Source organism: Leptinotarsa decemlineata, unplaced genomic scaffold (genome assembly GCF_025532065.1).
Source record: "Leptinotarsa decemlineata unplaced genomic scaffold, Ldec_3_MD MMD2_tig00026328_RagTag_RagTag, whole genome shotgun sequence".
In the NCBI taxonomy this organism is placed as follows: domain Eukaryota; kingdom Metazoa; phylum Arthropoda; class Insecta; order Coleoptera; family Chrysomelidae; genus Leptinotarsa; species Leptinotarsa decemlineata.
Window position 1 is genome coordinate 19854812 of NW_027412688.1, and position 27561 is coordinate 19882372.

At 32.8% G+C, this 27561-nt stretch overlaps 2 protein-coding genes across 6 annotated transcripts in view; one reads left to right on the forward strand and one right to left on the reverse strand.

Moving 5' to 3' along the window:
* The window catches only part of LOC111515562 (organic cation transporter protein-like), a 244514-nt gene extending 226369 nt beyond the window's left edge, over window positions 1–18145 (reverse strand). The window contains exons 1-3 of one of the 3 annotated variants that reach the window (XM_074182795.1): window positions 17752–18145; window positions 16072–16233; window positions 15975–16016 (exon numbers count right to left, since the gene is read on the reverse strand). In XM_074182795.1, the coding sequence (XP_074038896.1) occupies window positions 15975–16016; window positions 16072–16233; window positions 17752–17833 (286 nt within the window). In that variant the 5' untranslated portion in view covers window positions 17834–18145. The remainder of the gene's footprint in view (window positions 1–15974; window positions 16017–16071; window positions 16234–17751) is intronic. The other 2 variants (XM_074182794.1, XM_074182793.1) reach the window with 2 other exon arrangements.
* The window catches only part of Rel (nuclear factor NF-kappa-B family member relish), an 81926-nt gene that overhangs the window by 35193 nt on the left and 19172 nt on the right, over window positions 1–27561 (forward strand). For all 3 annotated transcript variants that reach the window (XM_074182790.1, XM_074182792.1, XM_074182791.1), the window contains exons 5-9: window positions 3995–4133; window positions 9372–9476; window positions 9534–9645; window positions 23091–23516; window positions 26421–26639. In XM_074182790.1, the coding sequence (XP_074038891.1) occupies window positions 3995–4133; window positions 9372–9476; window positions 9534–9645; window positions 23091–23516; window positions 26421–26639 (1001 nt within the window). The remainder of the gene's footprint in view (window positions 1–3994; window positions 4134–9371; window positions 9477–9533; window positions 9646–23090; window positions 23517–26420; window positions 26640–27561) is intronic.

The following is a 27561-nucleotide window of genomic DNA, read 5'->3' on the forward strand; positions in this document are numbered from 1 at the left end:
GTGATGCATTACGTATCTGTCGATGAGAAGGTTCTCTTTACATTCCGTTACTCCTCTCTTCGACCCTCTCTGCTCATATATCCGTTCGAATACTCGTTTAACTGCGGTGGGTATTCGTGTGTATAAGATGCTTGTAAACAACTAATTACACGAATTCAAGCATGTTATCGGTCTTTAATTCTTAGGAATCGACAAATCTCCGCTTTTGGGGATGAAAACGGTCCGCCCCTCGACAAACCAATATTGAATCGGTTGCTCTCCGTCCTGCCAAGAGTTGAAAACTCATGGTTTTTGAACACCCCTCGTATGTTTAGCTAAGTAGGTTTGAAATAATTTAATCTGATTATCTCGGTCGATGTGATGGATATTTTACTCCATAAATTTCTAACACTTACAAGTGTGTGTTGATATGATACAAGAAAAGCTAATTTAAGCACTTTATTCTTTGTTTACTCTTAGCAGGTGGTGTTTACTTTTATTCATATTATGTGGAATTTGTGTCTTGAAAGGAAATTGAAGAGAATGTATATTTTTGATGATGATAATAATTATATCTAATAATTATGTGGACTTCAAAGGCGAAAGAGTGTGGCATTGAAAATTAAATTCCGTATTATCAATACTAAATAAAAATCGTAATTTTTCTGAAATAATATTTACTTGTAATGCAATGTTTGGAACTTTTGGTGTGGTAATGAATATTACTGGAGTTTTATATCAAAACCAAACGATTATTTTTAACACCTCGACACGTGTTTCGAACACCAAGTAATCATCTTCAAGAGGAAGAATAAACTCTTCCTCTTGAAAATGATTTTTTGTGATTGAAATACGTGTCGAGGTATTAAAAATAACATTTTGGTGGTGAGATAAAACTCCAGTCATATAGAAATATTATCAACGATTTTATAGAATCAACTGAAAGACAAAGGTAATAAAATATTCATTGAATATAAACTCATTATTATTAGGTAGGTAATAGTTTTTCTCAACATCTGTATTTATTGAATAATGATTATTTTTATTAATATTGGAATTAGTTAACTCACAAAAATTGTTTCATCGGGTGATTAGTTTGCATGCTCCTATAACTTGAGTAACACGTGTTTCACTATATAATGGCTTCATCAAGTGTTTTCGTACTAACGCCTAATGTAGCTATGGTACATCAAAACACGTGTTACGGTTTTGTAAACTGTCTAGTGGAAATCTTTCAATAAAGTGTTACTTGAATGAGTATGTGTTCATTCAGGCTAATTTAGATTTTTATTGAAAATTATCTAATATATAAAAATGGATGTTTGTTGGTTGGTTGGTTGGTTGGTAAGTGATAAACTTATACATCGCTCAACCGATCGTGATGAAACTTGACATGTATAAGTAATTTTTCATAGGGAAGGTTTTCAGGCTATCTATTTTTCTGTACCTCGCCACTAGATGGCGCTGCAGAACAATTTTTTTCAAAGCACTGTTCTATAACGCTGCGCACGCCTAAGTTCGTTGATTCCGATTCTGTCAAAACATTGGAACAGCAGAGATACAGCAACATAGTACTAGTAAATTTTTCGGTTTTTATGTCAATTAACAACTGAGCAAGAGCAATTGAAAATGTGAGATCGCCCGCAATACATTTTGACGTCCCACCAGGCAACGAGCTTCGAGCGGTGGCAACCGGGCGTGTATAGTCTAATCAACAAGTTCAAAAACATATGAGCGATAGCTCATTCGATTCGGAATCACCTCTAGAAAAATGTTTTTGAAGGATTTTGGTGCAGGTAAAAAATTGCAATTGTTACTTACAAAATAAGATTTTTAAAAAAATTAGTTTTTCGTTAATAACTCAAAAAATATTAATATTTAAGAAATTTAAAAAAAAAGCTCGTTAAAGAGGAGGAAATTTCCGATAGAAAAGTCCCGACTCCCGAAATTCTTACCTCCATTATTTATAATTTTAATTTGACTTTGAAAATAGGGTTCCGCGCGTCTATATACATCATACGATCCTGCGATAAAAGTTCATTAAAAGTTATTCATTTGTTAATTATGATTTTTTATAACTATTGCAACATGAAATATCTAAAAATTGTTGATATTTTTTTTTTAATTGATATTTAGCTATGTCTGTTTTCACATTGAACAATGGCAGTTAAAATTTTCTTAATTTTAATTTTTAATTGTTTAAAATCGATTTTTTTATATTTCGATTGTTTAAATAATTACTTAAGAAATAATTTTGCTTTTAAAAATCATAATTTGCACCTTTAAATAGTTTTATTTATTATTTATTTGTTTATTAGTCTAACAATTTGTTATAAACAAATATTGACCAACGTTATATTTTCTGAAGCCGAAGTTATATATAAAAAAGTGCCACAATTTTTTTATTTATTATAATACTTTCTAATATCTATTAATATTAATCTAACAGTATTAATAATACTTTTTAATATCTATTATAATGAATAAAAAACAAGTTCTGGCACTTTTTTATATATAGCTGTTTTTATAATTTTTTTCTGCTTCAGGAAAAAATGTAACGTTGGTCAATATTTGTACATAACTAATTGTTAAACTAATAAACAATTAAATAATAATTAAAATTTTTTTTTTGCCAAACTATTTAAAAGTGTAAATCATGATTTTTAAAAGCAAAATTATTTCTTAACTAATTATTTAAACAATCGAAATATAAAAAAATTGATTTTAAACAATTAAAATTAAGAAAAATATGAAAAAAAAACAATTATTTCTAGACAACAAAATAGCAAAAAAAATTTCAAAAATATTGAATTTCTATATTTGTTTAAAACAATTTAATTAACAAATTACGTAATGTTAATGACTGCCATTATTTATTGTGAAAACAGACATAGCTAAATATCAATAAAAAAAAAATTATCAACAATTTCCAGATATTTCATTTTGCAATAGTTATAAAACATCATAATTAACAAATTAATAAATTTTTATGAACTTTTATCGCAGGATCGTATGGTATATGAAATATATCAAAAGGATCCACGAAGTTTAAAATTCATAGGCCAATTATTTATAATGCATACCTTTTATCCCATTATTTATGCCAACGAAGATTGGAAAAAATTTGTTAGTTAACAATTGAATAACTTTTTGAAAAATGGTGATACAACTTTTTTTTCTACGGGACTCGATTCATTCAAGTGTTAAGAAGATACTAGATTTTTTCAAATTTTTTAATAACATTTTATGTTACAAAAAAATTATTTCTTTTGATAATCTCTCTTTAGCGGCAGCGCGCGCATGCCGTAACAGCCGCGCGGAACCCTATTATCAACGTCAAATTAAAATTATAAATAATAGAAATAGAGTTTCAGGAGTCCGGATTTTTTTATCGGAAATTTCCTCCTCTTCAACGAGCTTTTTTCAAAATTGCCTTAATATTAATATTTTTTGAGTTATTAACGAAAAACTAAATACCATTTTTTTTAACAATTTTTGCAATTTAAGAATTGCAATTTTTTACCTGCACAAAAATCCTTCAAAAACATTTTTCTAGAGGTGATTCCGAATCGAATGAGTTATCGCTCATATTTTTGGGACCTTTATCTCTATTCTTCATGTTTTTGAACTTGTTGATTAGACTATAGCTTGAAATATGTTGAATGAATACATTGACTTCTTGTTCTGAATTTTTAAATTCCTCTTTACTGTACTTCGTAGAATGTGTTGATCGTGACAGAAGTTACATCACACGTTATTCTGGTCTTTGATGTATGGTATGTTTTTTACTAAAAATTGAAGAAATATTTTGCCTTTTCCAGTTTATCGCATCCGTCGAAGATGAGGTATAATCAAGGTTATGCGAGAACTGACTCTGAAGGTATGCACTTTTCTCCCTCCTTCACCCATAGAAGGATACCTTAAATATGTGTGGATATCTCGTCGATAAAGACGCGATGGTCACCTCGTGAGATATCTAGATATGTTTAACAACATTTTTCCCCTGAAATTTCAGATTAAGGGATTGGCGGAATCAGAGAGCAAATCTATTAATCTGAACATTGTTTGTCTAAGGTTCGATGCTTTCGTTAAACAAAACGGCGTCCTTTTTCCGATTTGCGAACCCATTTATTCGCACGGCATCAATAATCTGAGTGAGTACTTTTTCAATTATGGTATGTCTCATATAGTTTATAATTATTAACATTTTGCTTTTGCCATCAAAAAGGTAATTTACTTATTTCTAGAGGGTTACTGCAGAAGGGTTTCTTTTCTAAATGGAAAAACAATAAAGATTCAAGAAAATAGACGTTTTCAGAATTGTTTTACACTGTACAAAGTCTTGCAATAGTTTGTAGGTATTGCATAATTTATAAAATAATATCATTCATGTATCATTTAGTAACTAACGGGTCAGTCCATTTATAATGTTAAGAAAATACTTCATTAAATTATTTGGGCGGATACATAAGTTCCACCCCAATGTAATTCCAAATGCCTGCTTTGAATTCTTCAATGACACGGAATCAATATCATCATAGGAGTGGCATTCATTAGTATAATTTATTTCAATAACTATTGTGTAGTTTGAATACATTCGTTATTGAGAAATTAAATGTTGAACGTATTATTTAAGAAAAAACAGATAATTCACTGTCGTTCATTTATTATTTTCTAAAATTTGTGTAATCATAGAATCTACACAGTCTTGTGATAGATCTAAGTATGTGTCTATTGAGATTACCTTCAATGAAGAATGGTCCAACAATATGATCACCAAGAATGCCGGCCCAGACATTCAATTTTTGTGGCGTTTGTGAATGTGTTTCAATCACCAAATGAGGATTCACATCGCTCCAGTCACGACAATTATGTCTATTCACTTCACCATTCAACATGAAAGAACTTTCGTCAGAAAAACATGTATTGTATAATAGGTTTGGGTTATTGGTCAATTTCTCGTTGACCTCACAAGTCAACGATCAGGATCATCTTCGTTTAATTCCTGAACTAGCCTTATTTTGAAAGGGTGGAATTAATTTGTTGGCTTTCAAAAACACTAGTAGCCGATAACACCAGTCGCTCTACCTATTTGTCTGATAGACGATTATCCATTTGTATATGTCCTAAAACTGCAATTTCAACTCTGTCATTTCTGACAGGACGGGATACTTCATGTTTTCTGTTGTGAACAGAACCTGAAGTTCGAAACTTATCCATTAACTGTTTAACGTATTGATGGATCACGATGTGGTCTGGATGATTCGTATTATAAATTATTGCAACAGCTTTAGCACATTCTTTATTTCGATAATAGGTTGCCACACTTTCTATTATTTCTTCAGTAGAATAAACCATGTTGGAATACAGTGAACAAGGATGACTGAATAATAATTCGTGAAGAAGTAACAGTGGCCTACTATCTACTTTTTGTTCTGCGACAGCTAGATTCAACAGAAACTACCAGTGCAGAAAAAACTAACAGTGTCGTCCATTTCAAAACGTTTACTACTAATTAAATAAATTTAACAAATCTAGAACACCTGCGACAGAGAATTATTCGGGAATGCCGATTTCTGACTCCTGATATTTTCAATAACTTAAGGAACGCTTTCGTAAGTAGACTGTATGATTGAATGGAACAAGATGGAGGTCATTTTGAACACTTTATCCGTTGATTGTGTTGCCATTGATATTTTTTGTTGATCTCCTCAATAAAATGAGCGACAGCGAATTGTCTGTTTCTTCTTAAATAAAACGTTCAACATTTAATTTCTCGATAATGAACCAATTTCGAACAAAATTACAGGAGTAATAGAGGGACAAAAAACCTTTCAAATGATGTATCACTCGACCCCCCATGCTGTTGAAAAAAAATAGAGGGGTAGTTGCTGACCGCGGAAGGGGGTTAAGCTTCGGGTATGATTTCCATATATCAGAATTAGTCCCCCTAGAAATTTATTATTATTATTCAGATGAAAGTGGATATCGCTTCATTACCGTCAACATTTCTGTTTTATTTGCAGCTCAATTTTATTCATTCATTGTGCAAATTAGTATTAGAAATATTATAAGAATGATCTGAATTTGTTCAGCTGGGTATAAGAAATTGTTGCGCATGCAGTGAAATGTCTGTTAGGAATTATACGGTAGTTATCTTGCTGATCTTTCGGTTTCCAAGTGATATTTTGTTTCAAGTAGTTAATCCACTTCGCCCTTATGAACAAACGGGGTTTGTCAGCTTGTCATTCAAATTTATCATCAAATATTTATTGTTGTAATTTGTAGCAACTTCGTTAATCTATCATCTAGCTCTTTGACTTCTCATTTTTCATTATAATAGTTAGTATTTCGGATTTAATTAGTAAATATTAAGAACATTGGGCTGGTACATACTATTGCAAGGCATTGTATATTTTTCCTTGCGGAAAATGACTTATTTGACTGGAATATCCTGTATTCAAACTTGATATTTGTGAACTTGTCATCTAATCTATTCTCAATAATAATTATACAATTAATTGATGGATGTAGCCGTTACTACGTGGTAGGAGATCATAATGAAAAGAGAAATGAAAATTTCTATGTTTTTTACCACTTTTAATCAAAATTAGTAAATGGAAAATTTCTGTTTTTTGCCGCTTTTGATTAAAAGTGGTAAAAAGCATAGAAATTTTCATTGATCTTTTAATTATACAATTTACACAAGCCACGTTTCACTAACTGGTAGTTTTATCAGTCGAACTGGGTCACTTAATGATTGTGGTCAATTTTAACATACTTTGTCATTCATATAGATTTTTTCCAGAACTCAGATCAGACTAACAATGGACTGGTTAACAAGACACTGCTTGATAAGAACTCCCCGAAACCAATCAAAAATCGAATTCAAAATTTTTTCAATTTGATTTTCCACTGTAAAATATTTCAGGTGTTCCATCAAGTACTGTAGATTTTTCCGACATGAGAACATTTATAAAAAATGACTGTTATTTATTTGTCTAAAACAAATTCTGATAGAAAATTCTTTTGTTTCACAAATTTTAAGACGGATTTCCACCAAACGGACAAAACTACAACAAAAGACTTTGTCATTTAGCAAATCTGCCATAATTTTATCCGTTCCATAATCGTCTTCTTAACAATGATCTCATCTAGTATCTTAGTTTTTTTTTCGCTTTCGCTTCTTTCACTCAAAAGATCCGATTATAAAAAATTCTCAGCCCATTATAAAAACATAGTCTAGAGAAGACATGATGAAAACTGTTCTTGTAGTGGAAACGATGGAAAATAGTTCACAACAAAACACGCGACTTTTCTGTTTGGTTAGAAGAGTGTTTTCTAACTTGAAACAAGTTTTTCGTTTCTGTTTTTGAAAACGAAACTAGTCACAAGCGAATTCGTTAGATGGAAATCCGACTTTAAAGAACAAGAAAGTGCTGTGGGTATTTTCAAAATCTATATTCGTTTCTTTTGTCTTTGTTTTTCGAAACAAATATAAGGTGGATCGAAGTTCTAAATTTGAATTATACAGCAATGTGTTGAAGTAGATAAATCAGTAGAGAAGCTTTTAAATACATTTCTTCAAAAAAAAAGAACATACTGTTTTTGCTCATTTTCCAAAAACTATTTGAAAATTTGGGAACGGCGAAAATATCTCGTTTTCACGGTTTTTTCATCCCATCGAGTGTAAACATCAAGTAATAAAAAATATTTAGGTGCATAAATTGACAAAAAATCAATTGTTGAAAATACGAAATTTTCCAATAGGTTGTGTGTAGTAGAAAATTTTCCAATTTGCAAATGTACCTATATTTTTCAAATTGAAATCTTGAGTTTTATTTTTCAGTTCTGCAATCCATCTTCCAAGTTCTTGAAAGTGATCAGCCTTTTTAATTTCATAAATGTTTGAGTTTTGTTCTTTTTTATTCACAACTGAATATGTTGATGAAATAAATTCAAACTTTTTTTTTATTTTTCACTGCTTCATATTGAATTCATTGAGAAGTATACTAAAATATTGTTTCCATATTTTTACTTGATTTTTATGAGGGACCTTTTTATATAATTATTTTTAGGACTGTGGATTTTTAATGTTAATGTTACAAATGAATATTCCTGACTGCAATTTTTTTTGTTGATACAAAAAATAATGAAATCAAATATGTATAACTTTCTTCCAAGAATAATTTTTTAATATTCACAGTGCCATCATCACGTAAACTATTTATTTAAATACGACAAAGACTTCTCAAGTCGTCTTCGTACATTATCAAACATTAGATTGAGTTTTTAACCATTGTGCTGAGTCAATTATTTTTTTTGTCAACGGTATCGACTACTTTGGACATTATCCAGATTAACTCGGTAGACAATGTTTATAACTCGCCGAGCCACTTAGAGGGCGAACATTAAGGCTATTCGCATTCCAGCATCCCAACTTCAACTACGTAGATAAATTATATCCAGAAATATATCTGGGATCGAACTCACGAGTCGGGCGCACTACAAATGCGTTAATTTACCGCTAATTATTTATTATTTGTCTTTATAAAACAAACCAGAAAAATGATTAACTGAACACACATGACAAATGAATAGAAAACCGTCAAAATAAAAAAGTTTCGTTGCAGTTGTAAGAGCTATTTGGTTCTCATTTTTCAAATTCAATTAAAGTTTTTGAAGATTTTACCAAAAAACCATTGGTGATCTTTTTGATTTTCGGAGTGTGCGATAGAAAATGCAATGTTGACTGTCCTATTTATTAACTTTCAAATAGTTTCACTCAAATAAATCAAGCGACTTCCTCGACACATTTTTCACGGTATAGAACAATTGTGCAAAATCTTATATTTTATTAAGGCGTGGTCCCTAAACCGATATTGTTTATTTATACGAGTTGTTGAAAGAGCTTACCTCGTATCAGAGATATGACCAGATAGCTCATTCATAAACAAAATTATCATACAGTAAATAAACTTTTGATTGTTTCAATCAACATAAAAACCAGTGGAGTTCAAATAAAAATTAGAGTTATCAGTATTGCCAACAACCTGTTGATTCTTGTATTATTCGATTTGGGGATGAAAATAGGTTTTTCAATCATCAACAGGAAAGTTCAGCCAACAAAAAACCTTCTTTCCATAATACTTCGGTTAGTTGAAATTAAAATTGAATTGAAAAACAAAAAAAGTTATGTCAATCTCTGATACTCCATTCGCAATATTTCTCCAATTCTCAAATTTAGAACTTCTCTCCATCCGCTGCCTTGGTATTTGCAATCTGCTTGGATCAATCATCAGGATTCGGTAACATATCGTATATAATTCTTTCATAATAGTTGAAATTTGAAGTTCAAAATAAAATTTCACAATTTTTTTTGTTTCTCACAGAAAGTGCTCTTACCGGCGATTTGAAAATAGTGAGATTAGATTTCTGTGTGAGTCCGGCCAAGGGAAACAAAGAAATTTTCATCCTGGTTGAACGTGTCACCAAAAGTGAGTACTATTTACTCCAAGGAAATATGCATCAACTGAACCTTGTTTAATTTTCAGAGAACATAAAGATCAGATTCTTTGAACTTGATGACAATGATCGAGTTGTTTGGGAAGATTACGGAAGATTTAATGATTTGGATGTACATCATCAATATGCAATTGTTTTCAAGTAAGTGTTTATTACTATTATTATAGTGCTGTAGTATCGAAGGCACTGACGATCCCACGGACATCGGATTAGTTATAGTAAACGGTCGGAAATTGATATTGTATTCAGTTTATTCGCTGTTGTTATTATTGTTTTTGGTTTTTGTAGTTTGTTATGGGTAATTTACCACAAAATATTCTATAATAACCTTAAATTTCGATTTTATATTAGCGCACGCCTATGGTAAAAGAACGAAATTGGCTCCGCACTTCGTTTCGAGGTCACCGAGAACTTTGTGAATTCATGAATGAAAGTAGTGGGAGTGGACTAACTGGTTGATTTTTACTCTGTCTTAGTTATCAGGTATCGATATCCATTGGACATTTTTCAACAACTGGACAAGAAAAATGAAAAATTATTTACATATTCAGCTGTTTTCGTCCTAGAAAGTATTTTATGAGACTTATTTTGAACACCTTTTTGGGTTAGGGGGAGGGGGTGGAATAATTTTTGTTTATCAACATCCAATAAGTAGTCTAAAAAGTCCCCATGGGAAAAATACAGGCTGATTCACGGTGGATGGCACATTAGACGTTTCTGGTGAACCAGACAACGGATCACTTTGAAAATTTAATGGAGGGCATATTCGGACATTCTCTAGCCAACTAAAATATTTTCGACAATGCGGTGTTGCCGCTTCTATTAGAAAGCAGTAGCAACTTTGATTTTTCAAATGGAACACTCTGTATATAATATTATTTTTGGAATCTCCAACAATTGCCCGACAACTTTTCTTGATATTTCCCTATACCTATCTGTTACCGTTTTCGAAATAAAAATTAATTTCAATTTTTTTCTTCGAAAATCATGACTTCTAAAAAAGCCGATATCTTTTAGTTAAGAAGTACTATGATATCGAAATTTGGTTTGGAGTTAGGTGATACTTGGACACTTCCCACACGTCAGCCTAATCTCCGTTACTTCAATACAGGGTGGTAAAAAAATACAGTTTTTTCGTTTTCTTGAAAAAGTTGCTGAAATTTGATTATTTTGAATGGAACACCCTGTATATTATTGAAAATTCGGAAAGCTGCTGAAATTTGCTTTCTTTCTATGTATATCATAACTATACCTAACTAGTCAAGTTTCGGACTTATGAACATTTATTTGTGAAAATGTCCCTTCAGAATGGTATTTCCATTCGGTATTTGGTAAGCAGGCCATGATTACTATTTGACAGTAGCGTTGTGACATTCTCCTAATAATATCGACATTTTCGTCACTTCAGAAGTTGCAAATACCTTCAAAACGATGGAACAAAACTATTCAAACGAAGTTCTTATGAATTTGTTTATTATTTTTGGACAGTGTGACAAAATTATCAGCAGAACATGTAGAAAGTTCAATGAAATGTATCCGAATCTACCGCCAATGAACCTCAAGAAATTTATACGAATTCAGAACAATTTCAATGCATTTGGAGTCATTAACATCCAGAAGCTACCTGAATATTTTGGAGAATACTGTAGACAGTTTAGTGGATAATCTGCCACTCGAAGATTATCGAAACTGTTGGTACCAACTAGACGGAGCTCCTGCACATTGCACAAGAGAAGTGAGCGCAGAACTGGATAGACTATTTGACGATCGGTGGATGAGGCGCTTGGGACCATGGAATTGGCCAGCGAGATCACCCGATCTTAATCCATTAGATTTTTATTTGTGGGGAATGTTTAAAGAAAAAGTTTACAAAATACCCGTGCGTTCGAGAGATGAATTGTTAGAAAGGATTGCCCAAACATTTGAAGATTTGGATCCCAATGAAATCAGATCTGCCACCACGAAAGCAGTCAACACCCGCATTTTAAAGTGCTTGGAAGTGAACGGCCAGCGATTCGAACATATTTTGAAATATTCCACATGATTGTTTTACTTTTTTATAATTATTCATATCAATATTTCCAATTTCAAGTTTCTTAGTGTTTTTTTAAAGTTTATCCAAACATATTGAAATTGTTCTGAATTCGTATAAATTTCTTGAGGTTCATTGGCGGTAGATTCGGATACATTTCATTGAACTTTCTACATGTTCTGCTGATAATTTTGTCACACTGTCCAAAAATAATAAACAAATTCATAAGAACTTCGTTTGAATAGTTTTGTTCCATCGTTTTGAAGGTATTTGCAACTTCTGAAGTGACGAAAATGTCGATATTATTAGGAAAATGTCACAACGCTACTGTCAAATAGTAATCATGGCCTGCTTACCAAATACCGAATGGAAATACCATTCTGAAGGGACATTTTCACAAATAAATGTTCATAAGTCCGAAACTTGACTAGTTAGGTATAGGTATGATATACATAGAAAGAAAGCAAATTTCAGCAGCTTTCCGAATTTTCAATAATATACAGGGTGTTCCATTTAAAATAATCAAATTTCAGCAACTTTTTGAAGCAAACGAAAAAACTGTATTTTTTTACCACCCTGTATTGAAGTAACGGAGATTAGGCTGACGTGCGGGAAGTGTCCAAGTATCACCTAACTCCAAACCAAATTTCGATATCATAGTACTTCTTAACTAAAAGATATCGGCTTTTTTAGAAGTCATGATTTTCGAAGAAAAAAATTGAAATTAATTTTTATTTCGAAAACGGTAACAGATAGGTATAGAGAAATATCAAGAAAAGTTGTCGGGCAATTGTTGGAGATTCCAAAAATAATATTATATACAGAGTGTTCCATTTGAAAAATCAAAGTTGCTACTGCTTTCTAATAGAAGCGGCAACACCGCATTGTCGAAAATATTTCAGTTGGCTAGAGAATGTCCGAATATGCCCTCCATTAAATTTTCAAAGTGATCCGTTGTCTGGTTCACCAGAAACGTCTAATGTGCCATCCACCGTGAATCAGCCTGTATATCCGGCTCATTTTAATTTAAAAAGTCATCATCCTTGTTTTTCACGCTGTAGAATATTTTCAAACTAAGAATTAAATTAAACAATTTCCTGCACAATGTCCACAATTTTACAATTTCCTGACAAATACTCCATAGAGAACTAGAAACTGAACAGACCTTTCCCAATGAAGGTATTATTTTACGTTTCACACTACGATTTAGTGATTTTTTTCCATGTATTTCCAACTGAAGCTGCAGGTAAACATGTGCGACCATGAGAATCCAAAGAAATATATTTCATTTATACTCTGGTAGTGAATCCATACACAATAAGTTGATAGGTTAAAGTGTCCTTTTTTCTTGACAATGTTTTCATCGGCTCGTGGACGATGTGGACAACTTTTTCATTCAATTACACGTTAAACGAAAAATCTTTCACATCATTTCTTCTGCATTTGTAAATACCTGTTTTGCAAAAAAATAAACTGCCTAAGATAAAAGTTGACGTAAAAAACAACTGAAAGAATGTTATCAAATGTATTTGTTTTAAAAAAATCCAGAGTGACAATACGAAAATCTACTGGAGGGGCCGACTGAAAGTGAACATCCGATTTGAGAAATGAGAGGTTAGGTTTATTCTTTCTTTTAGTTGAACAAATTGGACGAATATATTTACTAAGAACTTTCGATTATTCATTTCTTCAAAAAGAAACTACTCTGTTTCCTGATAGTGAATAGTAAAAAATGATCAGTATAAATGCAAAACTCTGACTGAGCGTTAAACAAAATTTTGTGATTTCTTTATGATTTGCCACAGCACCTACAGGCGGCTTTATAATACTTTACCGGGCCCACCCTATTTTCGTATGGCAAACTGATCGCAAACAAAATATACGTGGTCGTTTTATACCTGCAATAGCCTGCTTTTTTGTATTAAATCATAAATAATTGTTTGAACTTATAGGAGTATTCATTTATTTCATCAGTTCGGACTTCCATTGTCTAATATAATATAAATTATCACCCGAAGACGATTGTGGATACTAACAATCGAAACGTCGTGACGTAACTTGGTTTGGAATCCTTCAATTTTCATTTCTTGTTGATAATATTTTTTTTTAATTTTCAGCTCGTATTAATATTTACAATTTTCATTTTTTGTTTTTTGTTTTTGCTTGTATGTTATTTCTTTGTAATTTCAGTTTATTGTTTAATTAAATTGTAATTTTTCGGTTAATCTTTTTAATTTTTTCCATATTCTTTATGGGATTTCAAATGAATTTATATTATATTAGACAGTGGAAGTCCGAACTGATGAAATACACCACGAAACATTGTCAACCCTTTTCAAAGTATTCATTTATATTAAATTCACATATAGTCAGTGGACATACTTGATGTTCAGTGGGCATACTTGAAGACTTGCTATAAATCATATCATCTAAAGGGACAGTTCGTCTCAACTCCCTACACTGTAGGTTAATGGACTGGCACCTATCAGGAAACAACTACTCCCCTGGCTAATACCACGAAGAGTGTTGGATTATATCCAACAGGTGTCAGTGCAGGATTCTATTGGCGATACAACTGCCGCAATAGATTTTCAATTATTGGAACACACTTGCAGACCGGTCGGATATAATCCAACGCCCTTCGTGGTATTAGCCAGAGGAGTAGTTTTCTGATAGGTGTCAAACCATTAACCTACACTGTAGGGAGTTGAGACTGGCCTGAAGAAATTCTTCCTTTAGATGATTTAATTTATAGTCAGTCTTCAAGTATGCCTACTGACTATATGTAAAAAGTTTTCTTTTCTTATACGAGGAATTGGGTAAATTTCGTATATGCAGTTGGTTACCTCGTTCACAGGCAGATGGGGCGATGACAAACCTGTTGTTTGTTGTCCGCTTCAGCCTAGTTCGAGTAATGATACTCTGAAGGAATTCGATTTTCAATTATCGGAAATCATCGACGTTATGTTGATGATAGACACTACCTTGCGCTGAAGAGTGGCCAAACAAACCGAAACCGATCCGTAAGTGTGTTCCAATAATTGAAAATATATTGCGGCAGTTGTATCGCTATCAGCATATGGAATAACTTTAGTGCAGAATCCTGCACTGACACCTGTCGGATATAACCAACGGTCTTCGTGGTATTCGCCAGGAGAGTAGTTGTTTTCTGATAGGTGTCAGTCCATTCAGTGTAGGGAGTTGTGACTGGCCTGAACGAATTGTCCCTTTAGATGATTTTTTTTATATACAAAGTATATTGTTATCCGATACCAGCCTTCTGAAAATGCTTGACGTGAACTTATAATGTTTTTTCTTGCCACATTTTCCAACGGTATATCCTCCATTGAGCCAAGTTCCGTCCAGATAAATCTTTCTATTCTCACGTCAAAACTCTTGTATCTGCCTTAGGCAATGTCCTCTGCAGCAAATAATTTCATCATTTACGATTAGGAGCGATTTATTCCAGCTGAAATGTAAATATCTCAAGGGTTTTTTTCCAATTTCTTTCTGCCTTTCAAGGCTCCCATGATTTTGTCGAGGGTCGATATTTCTTTTTCAAAATAAAATGAATGTACTGTTCTTCTGATTGCAAGTTTTCCAAAGATGATTTTGGTGATTTCACAGCTTCCTTTTCTTTCTCATTTTTGAGTTTAGGTATCGATGATTTTTGAAACTTTCGTAATTTGCGTACAAATTTCCACCAGAGTATCATCGGTGTACAAGGATTTTGGTGTAGGAGAGCGTCATATACATTAAAACTAATAAATCTTTTCGTTAACACAAAAAGCTCATTAGTTTTTCTGGAGATAAAACTGGTGCAGCTATTTTAATTCACACACTAAGTATAATTTACTAATAACAACACTGATTAGGACGCAAGGGCTTTATCATTAACCGATTTAATTATGTTCGCCTATAGACTAGCTACCTGAAAATGATTTATTACTCCGCTACTCAAAAAAATACACTATAGTAGAGGTATAAGAAAATAACAATTTGACGAACTTTGCAGTGGTTTTTAGCCTGTTGTTTTATGTAAAGTACCTATTTGAAGCAGCATGGCTGTGCAAATGCGCGACAACCATGAACCTTGGCGAATTCAATATGAAATGGGCTAAACAAATCCTCCAAAGAGAAATGCCGGACCTATTATGGATTGAAACCAGTTTTTTTACAACGTTACTATTATTTCCGTATTTTATATTTGTCAATCACTTACGGAATAATGTAGAGACCAGATGTAAGGAATATTATGGTAATAAATGTGAGAAAATTATCCATACGGGGTTAGTATGAAGAGGAATCGAATTCTGCTAGAGTAACAAGTCATTTAAAGCGTTTATTTAATCCTCTGTAGAAAGTTGAGTAGCGCTCAGGATATATTAGACGAACTTTTTTATTTATAGAAACTAAAGCATAATATGTTTTCACTTACCCCTCTTCATGATTTTTCTGTTTTTCCACCACCCAATTTTGACTATAAAAATAAAATAAAAATTACTTTTGTCATTTGCTATCCAAATGTTCCTTACCAATATCGTTTTCATGTATTTCATCCGGTACTTCACTCAGAACATCAAATTTTCCTATATGTAAGTCAGCACTCGCTTCTTTACTTGCCGATGTGGTTGGAGGTACATCGAAGTACGATTTTTTCGCAGCTTCTTCAAAGTATTCGTTCACAAGATTGGGTTCTGTAATATGAAAATGTAGGAAGTATAATGATAATTGGGCATTAATAATAACTCAGTAAATACAATTTTTTTTTTTGCAAATAAAATCTGACCGACATGAAATGGGATTGGGGTGTACGGGAGACATTGCTTCTATTATTATCAGTTTTTTCATGTACGTTTTTTTTAACTGATCCCACTATTGCTATCTCGGAAAGGCTACAAGGTCGGTCGAATTGAACAATCTGGAATAATCTTTTGTTAGATAGTGAATATCAGTGGTTGTTTTTGATTTATTCACCAAAAATCTAGAATTTTCGAATTTCGTTTTGTGATTCTTCCGTCCCCATTTCGAATAATAAGAAAAAAGGCAAAGGAATAACTTTCAAAACTGTTTCATATTTGTTATAATCTGATATTAACCAGTTTGCAAAGCGACGTTTTGTTTATTAGAGTTCATTATCAACTTGGTTTTTTTGTTGATCGACCTTGTAGGTCTTACCGTTTCCGAGATAATAATATTGGAATCAGTTGAAAAAACTGTCTGTATATAAAATCACTTTGAAATAATATTATTTTTTCAATCAAAACACAAATGGAGCTAAATGTTTTTCCTTGAATTATTTCATTTTTGTATTTCCCAATTATTCAGCAAGTCTTCTATAGATATCTTCTCCAAATTCATGTCGTATTGGAACCATGAAGATTTAAGGGTTTTTGCAGACTAGGAAAAAAGTTATGATATTGACATTTCTTCAGAATGTTTCCAATCAGATCCAAGGCTTGATTCATGAGGTTTCAAGATTGTAAATCAACGAATATCAATGCTAATATGTTAGGTTTAGGTTTACTGAAGAGACGGGATCCACCGTGAGTTCCACACCTTTCAAAATAAAAGATATACTTCTTCATTGGTGTATATGTGGGGTTCGTTCATTAATATCTTCAAGTTCTACCAATTTCTAACGGAAAGCTATTCAACTATTAATATAATTTTTATACTGAATTTTTCAAGGTCCTTGATTTCAATGGCGATGGTTTAACTATTTGGTTGGAATTAGTAGTTATTACAGTTTTTCTGTTTGATAGATGAAGTTAAGATTGATTTTATAAAACTGTATTTATGAGATTGATTTTATGAGACTGAATTTATAAAATTGAGTGGCAGTATGCATTACATAAATTACAAATATGCATTCAGTACGTGTAATTTCTCTATTTTAATGTTTGTCTTTTGTGATTGCTAAATCACAAATCGAAAGAGTTCATCGTTGTTAAGATAATACACGCGGAAATGTATGCACGTTGAAAGTTACTGTTAAGAATGATAAAACGCATTTTCTTCTAGGTGACACACCAAATTTAGAACTGCTTCTACGATATTGTAGTCGAGTCAATTTCAGATTTTTTTCCAGAATGTCAAATTGCTCTAAATTTTTGAAAACTATCTTTCTTAAGAACTCTTTTTCTCAGACAGAGAGGTGGCTTCAATAGAGAAAGTATAATTTCTATAATCAACATTTAATATTTATGTCGTACCTTCTAACATGTTTTCCGCCGTTTTGAGTGGAATTTCAAAATAAGCGTCTTTGTCATTTATGGTTATTGCAATTATCGTCATTTCACTTCACCCACGTATTCCTGCAATTGATGTATTCGATGTATTTTTTAATTCGGTTTCGCACGATATTTTTTTAATATTTTCGAAAATAACACGTCAATATCTGTCAGACTGATGTCAGACAGCAAGTCAACTGTAGTATGTTAAAAAATCACATTAAAGTAGTTTTTGTACTGGAGAAGGAGGAAAAATCAATTATTTTCAATAAAAGCGTTATCTAATTTGCCTCGATTAATTTTTTTTTCAATTTACCCCGTTCAAAAAAGAAAGAGAACCCATCTAGACGAAACAAATACCTCCGAAAACGCTTTTCGGGAATGTGCAACACTGCAGAGTTTCTGTGTTTCAGGAGTAAAGTAGCATTGAGACGATGCCACTTGTATGTCGCCTGTCTATATCATAAGCAGTTTGTTTTGTGTTGAATTTGCGGTAGAGGTATGGGCTTACATATTTCCCGAAAAGTGCAACCGTATATTCTTCTACTCTATCCTCTGTCCAACCAAACATCATAGTGCTCCAAAACATCATGCATAAAGAAAGAATTTTTAAGTTTACTCTGTCCATGAAAGTCCCACAAGTAGCTAGGGAAAGACGGTCAAACACGGCAGAGCCCCGCATTACCGTGACAAGGCGATGCTACGAAGAGAGGGCGCCCGGTATTTCGAAGGTATCCGTAGAGACAGCTGATAGGCTCAGTGTCATTCATCCTCTCGGCACGAATACACACACCTTAGGATTAACCCATCGTTGGGATGCCTTACAGTTAGGGAATAACGGAACCACAAGTGATTCTGTCATTCCCTTATCCAGCGGGGATACGTGGAAGCAGGCATCCAAAGGCCGGTTTGCTCAAACCCCACATCCCAAGCCAATGCACTCGTCAAAAACAGCATGCACAGTGGTTCAGGCAGTAAAAGATGAACAAGGACAGCCAACTCGCCTATAGTTTGGGTACTGAAACATTAGGATAGATTATAAAACATTGTTTTAATGACAAATAATATCACACATTCATCATTATTTAATATCAAACCGTAGAAGAAATCATAAATAGACAATAAGATGATGTATATCCTGGACTGAGGTAGATGGGGAGGAATATTCCAAGAAACAGGTTGGATTTATTCATGCTAGAAGTTCATGAGTCTTTGTGTGAAAGTGTTGTTGAAATATGGTTAGAAGTTTTACTTTTTGACATGTGGCAACCAGTATGAGAAGAGAAAATATGATAAATTGGTTGTCTGCAAACCAGGATTATTTATGTTTCGAAAGTGTTGGCTTTGAATATGAATGTTTTTTGTTTTGGTCAAGTAGAGTAATGATGTATTTGGTCGTTTCAAAATTTTTGTCCGTTTTCATGAGCCTACTTCAAGACCTGATTGGTGAAAATTCTACCGTTGAAAAAGTTATTGGGGTGCTTGAAAAAATTGTAAGCGGTTGGCAAGAGATCTGATGAGTATGGTGGGTGAGGCAGAACTTCAAGGCTCAATTTGTCTAATTTTCGGACAGTGATTCGTGAAATATGCAAACGAAGGTTGTCTTGGAACATGATCAGACCTCTTATTGTGACCATTACCAGCTGCTGCTGATGCAGAGGACTTTGCTGTGATGGTTTGTCGCGGTTGAATCACACCAGCCGTTGACCAACATATACTAACCATGGTCTTTTTCTTTGTGGGTTTTCACTTTTGGGAAGTGACTGGGTGGCTCATCGGTGTATAACCAAACTCCTTTTGTAGAGGATCCCCTTTTCATCACACGTTACGATCCGATCCAAAAAAGTATCGTTTTGGTTGCGCAAAAGAAAAGAAGAACAGACCTCGAAATGTGACAATTTCTGTGGTTCGTTCAAATCGTGGGGCACCAACTTTTCGAGCTTTTTGACCTTTCCAATACGTTTCAAACTATCAAAATCCTCATGCTAGCTGACGTCTAGTTCTTCCGCCATCCCACGCACCGTTTGTGATGTGTCAGTCTCCACCAGGTTCCTAAAATCCTCATCCTAGATTACTGTAGGATATGTACGAGTTCCGACTATTGAATAACGAGACTGGTTACGAAAAAGGGTTTCATTATTAGAATTATTCTACATTCGAATGCTCCCCTTCAATATACTCCCTTTCCCTCGCCACACACCTTTCCAAATTTTTTTTTCATTGATCGAAGCAGTGCTGGAAGTCTTCTTTGGTGAGGGCCTTTAGGAGCTCTGCCGATTTTTGCTTTACCGCTTCCATCGACTCAAATCGGGTCCCTTTCAAAGTAGATTTTATCTTCGGAAACAAAAAAAAAGTCGCACGGTGCCAAATATGGCGAATAAGGCGCGAGTTCTAGCACTGGAGTGCGTTTATCGGCCAAATACCGCTTCACAGATAGTGCGTTATGGGCGTTGTCCTGGTGCAAAATCCACGAGTTGTTCTTCCACAACTCGGGCCGTTGCTTACGAACTCGTTCTCACAGTGTTGCAAAAACTACAAATAGTAAGTCTGGTTGACAGTCTTACCCTCTGGAATGTCGGAAAAAACGATCAACATTGCCTGTAATTTTAGTTTGGACATCCTTGCTTTCCCGGCCCTCACTGAAGCACTTACACTTAAAAACTCACGCACGAGATAGAAAATGGTCCCCATAGGCCTCTTGCAACAATTTATAGCAGTCAGTCGAAGTTTTTTTCAATTTAACGAGAAATTTGAGATTGATACGTTGCTCCTGTTTTTCGTCACACATGGTTTTTGGCACGAGAAAAAAACGCGTTCGATTCAAACCGCTACTGCACAAATACATAGTGGCTAAAACGTGTTTTGGTACGTGAATATAGAAGATTTACAGATACCCAACGCATTACTCGCACCCCTCTAGGACGCCTTCTAGGCGCTCAGTCTCATCATTTAATAACCGGGCCTTGTATAGTACAAAATTATCTATCGATCAGTATATACCACGACACAGTAGAATAAATATTTATGGAGATATGGAGCTACAAAACACATGACATTGAAACGAACAAATTTTTGAAACAACCTAATATATTGACTATTATTGACATTGGCTAAAACTGAAAAACGGGTTGGTTGGGTGACAGGATCAATTTTTTCGTCTTAAAAAAAATTTGTATTTTTGTCGACGTTTCGATTTAATTAAATTCTTCTTCAGGGCTCAAAAAGACGTTTTTTTCTTGTTGATGATATTAATTTTAAAAACCATCAGACATATTAGATACACATTCAAAAAAATAAAAAACATTGCAACAACAAATTTCCGAGAGAATTTAATCAAATTCGAAACGTCGGCAAGAATACAATTGTTTTTTTTTTTTTTAGAAGAAAAAATTGATCCTGTTACCCAACCAACCCATTTTTCAGAAGAATTATTGGATCACTAAACTAGTTAATTGGCTAAAACATTTTGTATGATTCATTCAAAATTGTGTGTGTTGGTTTTTTATTATAGTTCAAGTCCTGAGTTAGGTCATTAACTGGTTTTTAACTGGTTCATATCCAAAGATTGCTTGGTGAACAAAGCTTCGATATGGCAGTTGCAAGAATTATGTTCAAATGAATCTAAGCATTTAGTATATTCTTCATTTTACGACAGGATATTTTGTTCAGAGAGAACTTTCTTATCAAGATGGATTTGTAAAACTTAAGTCACTTAGCTTTTCCTGCTTCTTTTGAAGAAATATGCCCTGAATTACTTATGTTGTGGTGAAATTCTTTATTTAACTTGAGGTTAATGATTTTTAGAATTTATATATAGATTTTGAGATTCAGAACCAAAAAGTGAACATTTTAGATCTCCTTTCCTGGAAACAAAGATGAAATTACTGAGAAATTTCCTCTTTTTTCCAAGGTCAGCAAAGTCGGTTATATCTCCATTGGTTAATTTTTTTTCTAATGCCATGGCGAACATGAAAAAAGTTTCGGATTGTAAGGGATAAGTCACATATTTTCAGTCATTTGGCATATCATATCTAGGAAATTACTTTACAGTCGGGCTCCTGAGAACCTTTGCGAAAGATATCTAGGACTACCATGCTATGAGCAGCAATTTTCAACACAAATGACAATTCGGAATTAGGAAATCATTAAATGATTAGAATTAATTTTAATCACAGCCTGATAACACCAACCAGTTACTAAAACGTATGAAAAATTTGACGGCGCTGGTGTTTAGGGACGCGGCATCTTTAATAAAATATCAAACTCAAAAAATACTTGGCTTGAACTAAAAAGGATAAATATTTAATTGTTTTACATCAAAATTATATTCGAAAGTTTGTCCTTGTTATTCCTATAGTAGATAATGCATGCACACTGTTGATATCGAATGAGTCACTGACATGGGATATAAACTAAGAAGCTGTATATTTAGTATTATCTGCTTTGGCGAAATTGGTTTGTTGCTGCCGGAGAAGTGAGTTTCGTGACCTTATCGGTGATCAAATTTGATTGTTTGTACTTCATTATTACAGATAAGATATCACATTGGCAAAGTGATGATAGGAAATGTAATGAATAATTTTTGCACCAAGGACGCCTGCTATTGTGAACACTTAATTTGGCTTTATTCAACTTGCTTCTCATTATTTTATATCAAGGTCACTGTTTCATCATTATCATTAAATTATAGTTATAAAATAATTGACTGTAAAAGGCAAATCTCTATTTTCCTTTTTTTGAAACAAAATACAGTCCATATTATTCGCTGATAATGTAGCTTTCTGTAGATGAAAACATTTTTAAAATTGGTTAAGTAGTTTTCGAGATTAATTGCAAACAAACAAATCTTTTTTTTTGTAATATTTCAGCAATTTTTATTCAAAACTCACTCCAGTTCCACCAAAAATGACAAAAATGAAGTTCATTTCTTTTTACGTTATGGATTTTTCTGGATAATTCCTTGGGATCATCTCTTATTCCATCCATGCGCTCTGGATTGCTTGCGATCGTCTAACGTATACTTCTGATTTCACGAATCCCCACAAAAAATCTGTGGATGTCATGTCGGGTGATCTAGTGATCCAGTCTAAGGAACCATGTTTACGTAACCGCTGCTTGGATAATTGTTGTCTAATCACTTTCGAATCACTGTCGTAACGAGGAAGTACCTAATCTTGCTGAAACGAAACATTCTATCTGACAAGTCTATATGACATTTTCATCACTGATAATACTTTTGTTTCAGTCAATACTTCGTAGCTTTTAAGACCAGATTTCTCAAATGGAGGTTACCCATAAATAAATGTATAAATTTGTTTCAGAACACCAAAATACCGCGACGAGAACATCACAAGCCCCGTCAATGTATTTATTGAGTTGGTACGCCCATCGGACAACGCGCGCTCGGAACCGAGAGATTTTCGGTATATTCCGAATAAAACACTCTTCAAGCAAGGAAACAAGAGAGCTAGATATGATTATAGTTCGTCGAGCTACGATAGCTCCAATATTGGCAGTGAAGAACTGCCGGCAGTGATCAATGAATTAACTTTGGAAAACACGAATAATCCGCTAAACAATTTGAGCATTCCCAGCGGGTTGAGCGAAGAATTACAAAAAGCCATGCAAAATATCGACTCTGACGAATTCAAAAAGATCTTCACAGAAAATTTGGAGGAATATACTTCCATAGTGATGTCGACAGATGCTCCGAAAAGTAGTCAGAGTCGTATGCAATCTGTAAAAGGGTGAGTATAGTTTTTCCCATAATTTGGTTATACGAGTATGAATTCAACTTTCACCATCACTTTTTTGTTATTTCATAATATTTTGGAAATAAAAACGTGAGACCATTTCTCACCAGGAGATTTTAGGGAAGTAAAGCAACGTGATTTAATAACTATTAAGATATGTATCTGTGTAGGGTTCCATAATCAGTGGTATAGTTCATGTAAACGATATAGTGCCTACCTTCCAACATCTTATGCTTTGGCTAAACATTGTATTACAAAAAATCATTTTCCAAATTTCGAACAAAGTATGATTTTACAAATTGAAAACAATTACAAAAAAAGACTTTTTCTTGAAATAGTAGAAATTATGAAAGAGCCCAATACTATGAACAAACGAATAGATATCAATCATCTTAGTACAATATATACTTATTTATTACATTTAGACATAAATAAAAGTAAGTAACATCATTTGGAATTTTCCATCATGTATTTCTTTTTTCAATTTGTTAAGTCAAACACGAATTTTCTCATTTTGACATTTTGTTATAAATCAAACATACTATATATTTCCATGAAAATCAACTATTTGTTTTTCAAAATTGTTAAACAAAGTTATATCAATTTTGACAATTATTAAGTTAATATAAATTCAATTTTTTGACAAACATTTTTTACAAACCTACAATTATTTTATACAGTGTTGTTATATATATATATTTTTATATTTACTGTAAGTATCAATATTAACTATTTTCTATTAAAATTAAACCAAATTGTATTTTAGATAGCCCTGAAGAAGCTCTAAAATAAAGCAAAAGCTTTGCAAATATTGTAAATAAAAACAGTTTTGTCGAAAGTTTTCACATTATTTGACTGCTGAACCCACGAAACCAAAGAAATATATATATATATATATATATATATATATATATATATATATATATATTATCTTTCTTCGAAAGATAATTCCTCTTCCATATTCTCTATTTCACTACCATTGTCATCATTTAAATCAATAATGAATTTATTCCCACCATTAATATGGAAGTGTTCCAATCTTCATAGGTATAGTCTTTTTCAACTAAAATTACTTTTTTAATCCTTTTCTGTCAGTCTTCTTCGGTAATATTAGATACTTCTTCAATTTGCTCTATACCTTCTTATCAAATTTTGGAAATTTATTTTTACGCCTGATGTTTTGTTTCAATTTTCCCCAAATCAACTCAATGGGATTGAAAACACAAAAATATGAAGTCTCGGTATGGTGTGTCCATACTTTTCAGCAATACTCTCAAGGGCATACACTTTTTCAAATGTTTTTGTCTGTAAAACTTCAAGTAGTTGGTTTTTGGTATAGTTATCTTCAAAATACATATTGTTGTCCATTAAAAAAACTTTGTATTTCATCTTTTCTCGAATTTTTATTCGGTACTTTGATGAGCTTATATTGTTTTTTCAATGTATCACATCGCGGAAAGAAATTTCGGTCAAATCTGATGTTGCTTGTAAGAGTTTGTTTTCCTCGAAACCAAACTTGAGATGTAGATTCTTATATACATTGAAAAACACTCTCTGTGTTTTTCAGTATTCAAATGCATCCGAATCTCATTCACTGGTATATCTTTTCCGCATTGTTCACCATCCTTATTGGAATCACTCCACTGGAAAAAGTCTGCGTTGTTATCACACCCATTATTACTATTAGTACTTGTCCAAGGACGCCACATTTCAAATAGATTAAAAAAATTAAGCAATTATAACTGCACCAATATCGAATTTCAACACTCAAATCGCGATCTGTTCCTAAATTGAACATTAATGGCACGACGGCGATAACCATCCCCTCATTTCCCGATTTCTATTCGTCACCATAACATGACTTCGATATTAGATATATTTATGATGTTTAGAGTTTTATCAGAAATATTTCAAGCATGATGAAAATCATACTTTAATATCTCGAAACAAACGTCTTTCAGATGTCTGTCATAAGTAGGTACATGGTTATAAGTTGTTCCATAAAATATCAAAAAATTGGTCTTTTTTGTGCATTCTTGAAATGATGTAAAATAATGTAGTTTTGAATTAACAATAGCCTTCTTCTTCAAATATTTTGAAAGGTAAAACTGAAACCTCTGGCGTAGAACGAATAAATGAATGAATAGATAGACTAGAAATGAATATTACTGGAGTTTTTTCCCAACACCAACTCATTATTTTCAACACCTTGACACGTGTTTCGATCACCAAGTGATCATCTTCAAGAGGAAGATCAAACTAATACTTACAAAGCTATCTTCATTTATACCATAGATACCTGTTCTAGGTACCTGCATCTTGAGTGTCTTCAATTAATTTTACAATTTTTCTTCTTCCTTCTTGAAGATGATCACTTGGTGATCGAAAAACGTGTTGAGGTGTTAAAATAACGGTTTGGCCTTTGGAAAAATCACCAGTAATATTAATTACTACACCAAAGGTTCCAAACACTGCATCACAACCAAGTTGTTGTCTTCAACTCCTGAAGTGATTGTTTTTGGATCCAAATATTTTGTTTATTTTCTGTATATAATACTAAGGAAAATAAAACATTTCCCTCCTCACGTTTTCAATAACTGTAATTATTTAGAACTATTTTGGGCTTCAGATGTCTTAACAAAATCAAATGACTGATATTTCATCAATACAATGTTTACCGGTATGGTCAAAGTCGCTATTCAACAACTCTTTCATTTGGAGAACTGCGTTTATGTGGAATAAACAATATGAATCGCCAATTTCGCAGGGGCACAGCTCTTAGAGGGCCTTAAGGATTTTTCTGTAGTGCTTTCTAATGATATTTACAGTTTTTTTACATTTTTTTAATAAGATATTAGTAATTATAGATAATTAAAAGTAAATATCTCCTTTTCATAGGATGATTCAAAGCAGAAAATTGAATTGGTCATCCAGCAGGATCGAACAAGATTCACTCCCTTCAACGCATAATGCAATCAAAATGGAAGTATCCAAAGAAGATAAACTGATGGCTGAAAGACATATCAAAGAATTGCGGAGTTTTCTCAAAACAAGCCGCAACCCAAACAAGGCAGTTGAGTTTCTCAATTACTACTTGGGCGAAGATAAAAAGACAAAGTGAGTAGTTTTATAATGTTTTTTTTTCGTCTTCTCTCCTCATTGTATTTTGTGAATTTATTTGTATCATCACAGTGTGTGATTGAAAATGAGACATCCAAATGCGAAAAAAACAAAGATGCAATAAGAAGGATAATAGATAGGATAATAGATTAAATTTGTTGGTTGAAGAGCTATCATTTGAATGACTACTAATCCTCATTTGAAATTTAGTGATATATATCATCTAAGACTTAGAAACTGCATATCAAAACAGTGCTCAAAAAGTCTGTTATGTTTATATCTGATCTTGGAATATATGAGTTTGAATATTTAAACTAAGTTTGAGTGATCGAGTAACTGATTTCTGATGATATTATTGTATATCCCCAGGAACTTGATATCTGTGAGTCTGTTCCTAGCTCACTTGTGACAATTGATATGCATAATCTCAAGGATAAGTCTTACGTTGAAAAAATTGAAATGATAACCAAGTTGAATATGTTCTTATAGGGCCGGCCTATCCACAAGTGATATGTCTACCGTAGTCTTGTTGTGTTACTTTATATCCCAGTAAATGTTTGTGTGCCCAATGAAAACCTTGATGTGATGAAATGATTACAAAAATCAGTACACTTACACTTTTGAAATGAGTTGATATGACTGTTTGAGATATGAATATATGGTTACTCAATTTTTTGTGTATTGAAAAATGCTCATCAGGACCATGTTTTTAATTAATTGTTTTCTCTGTAGACCTTTGACAGGTTTCAGTCCTACTAGATAAGTAATGATTTATTAAGGACTTCAAAATAATGATGTAAACAATTCATTCACTGAAACTAGAATATGTATTTTTGTTCATTTGTTCAGACATTTCTTTCTGTTTTTGTTCTGGCCTACATTTACTTTGTCTCAGAAAACAATGCAAGTTTTTTTAAAA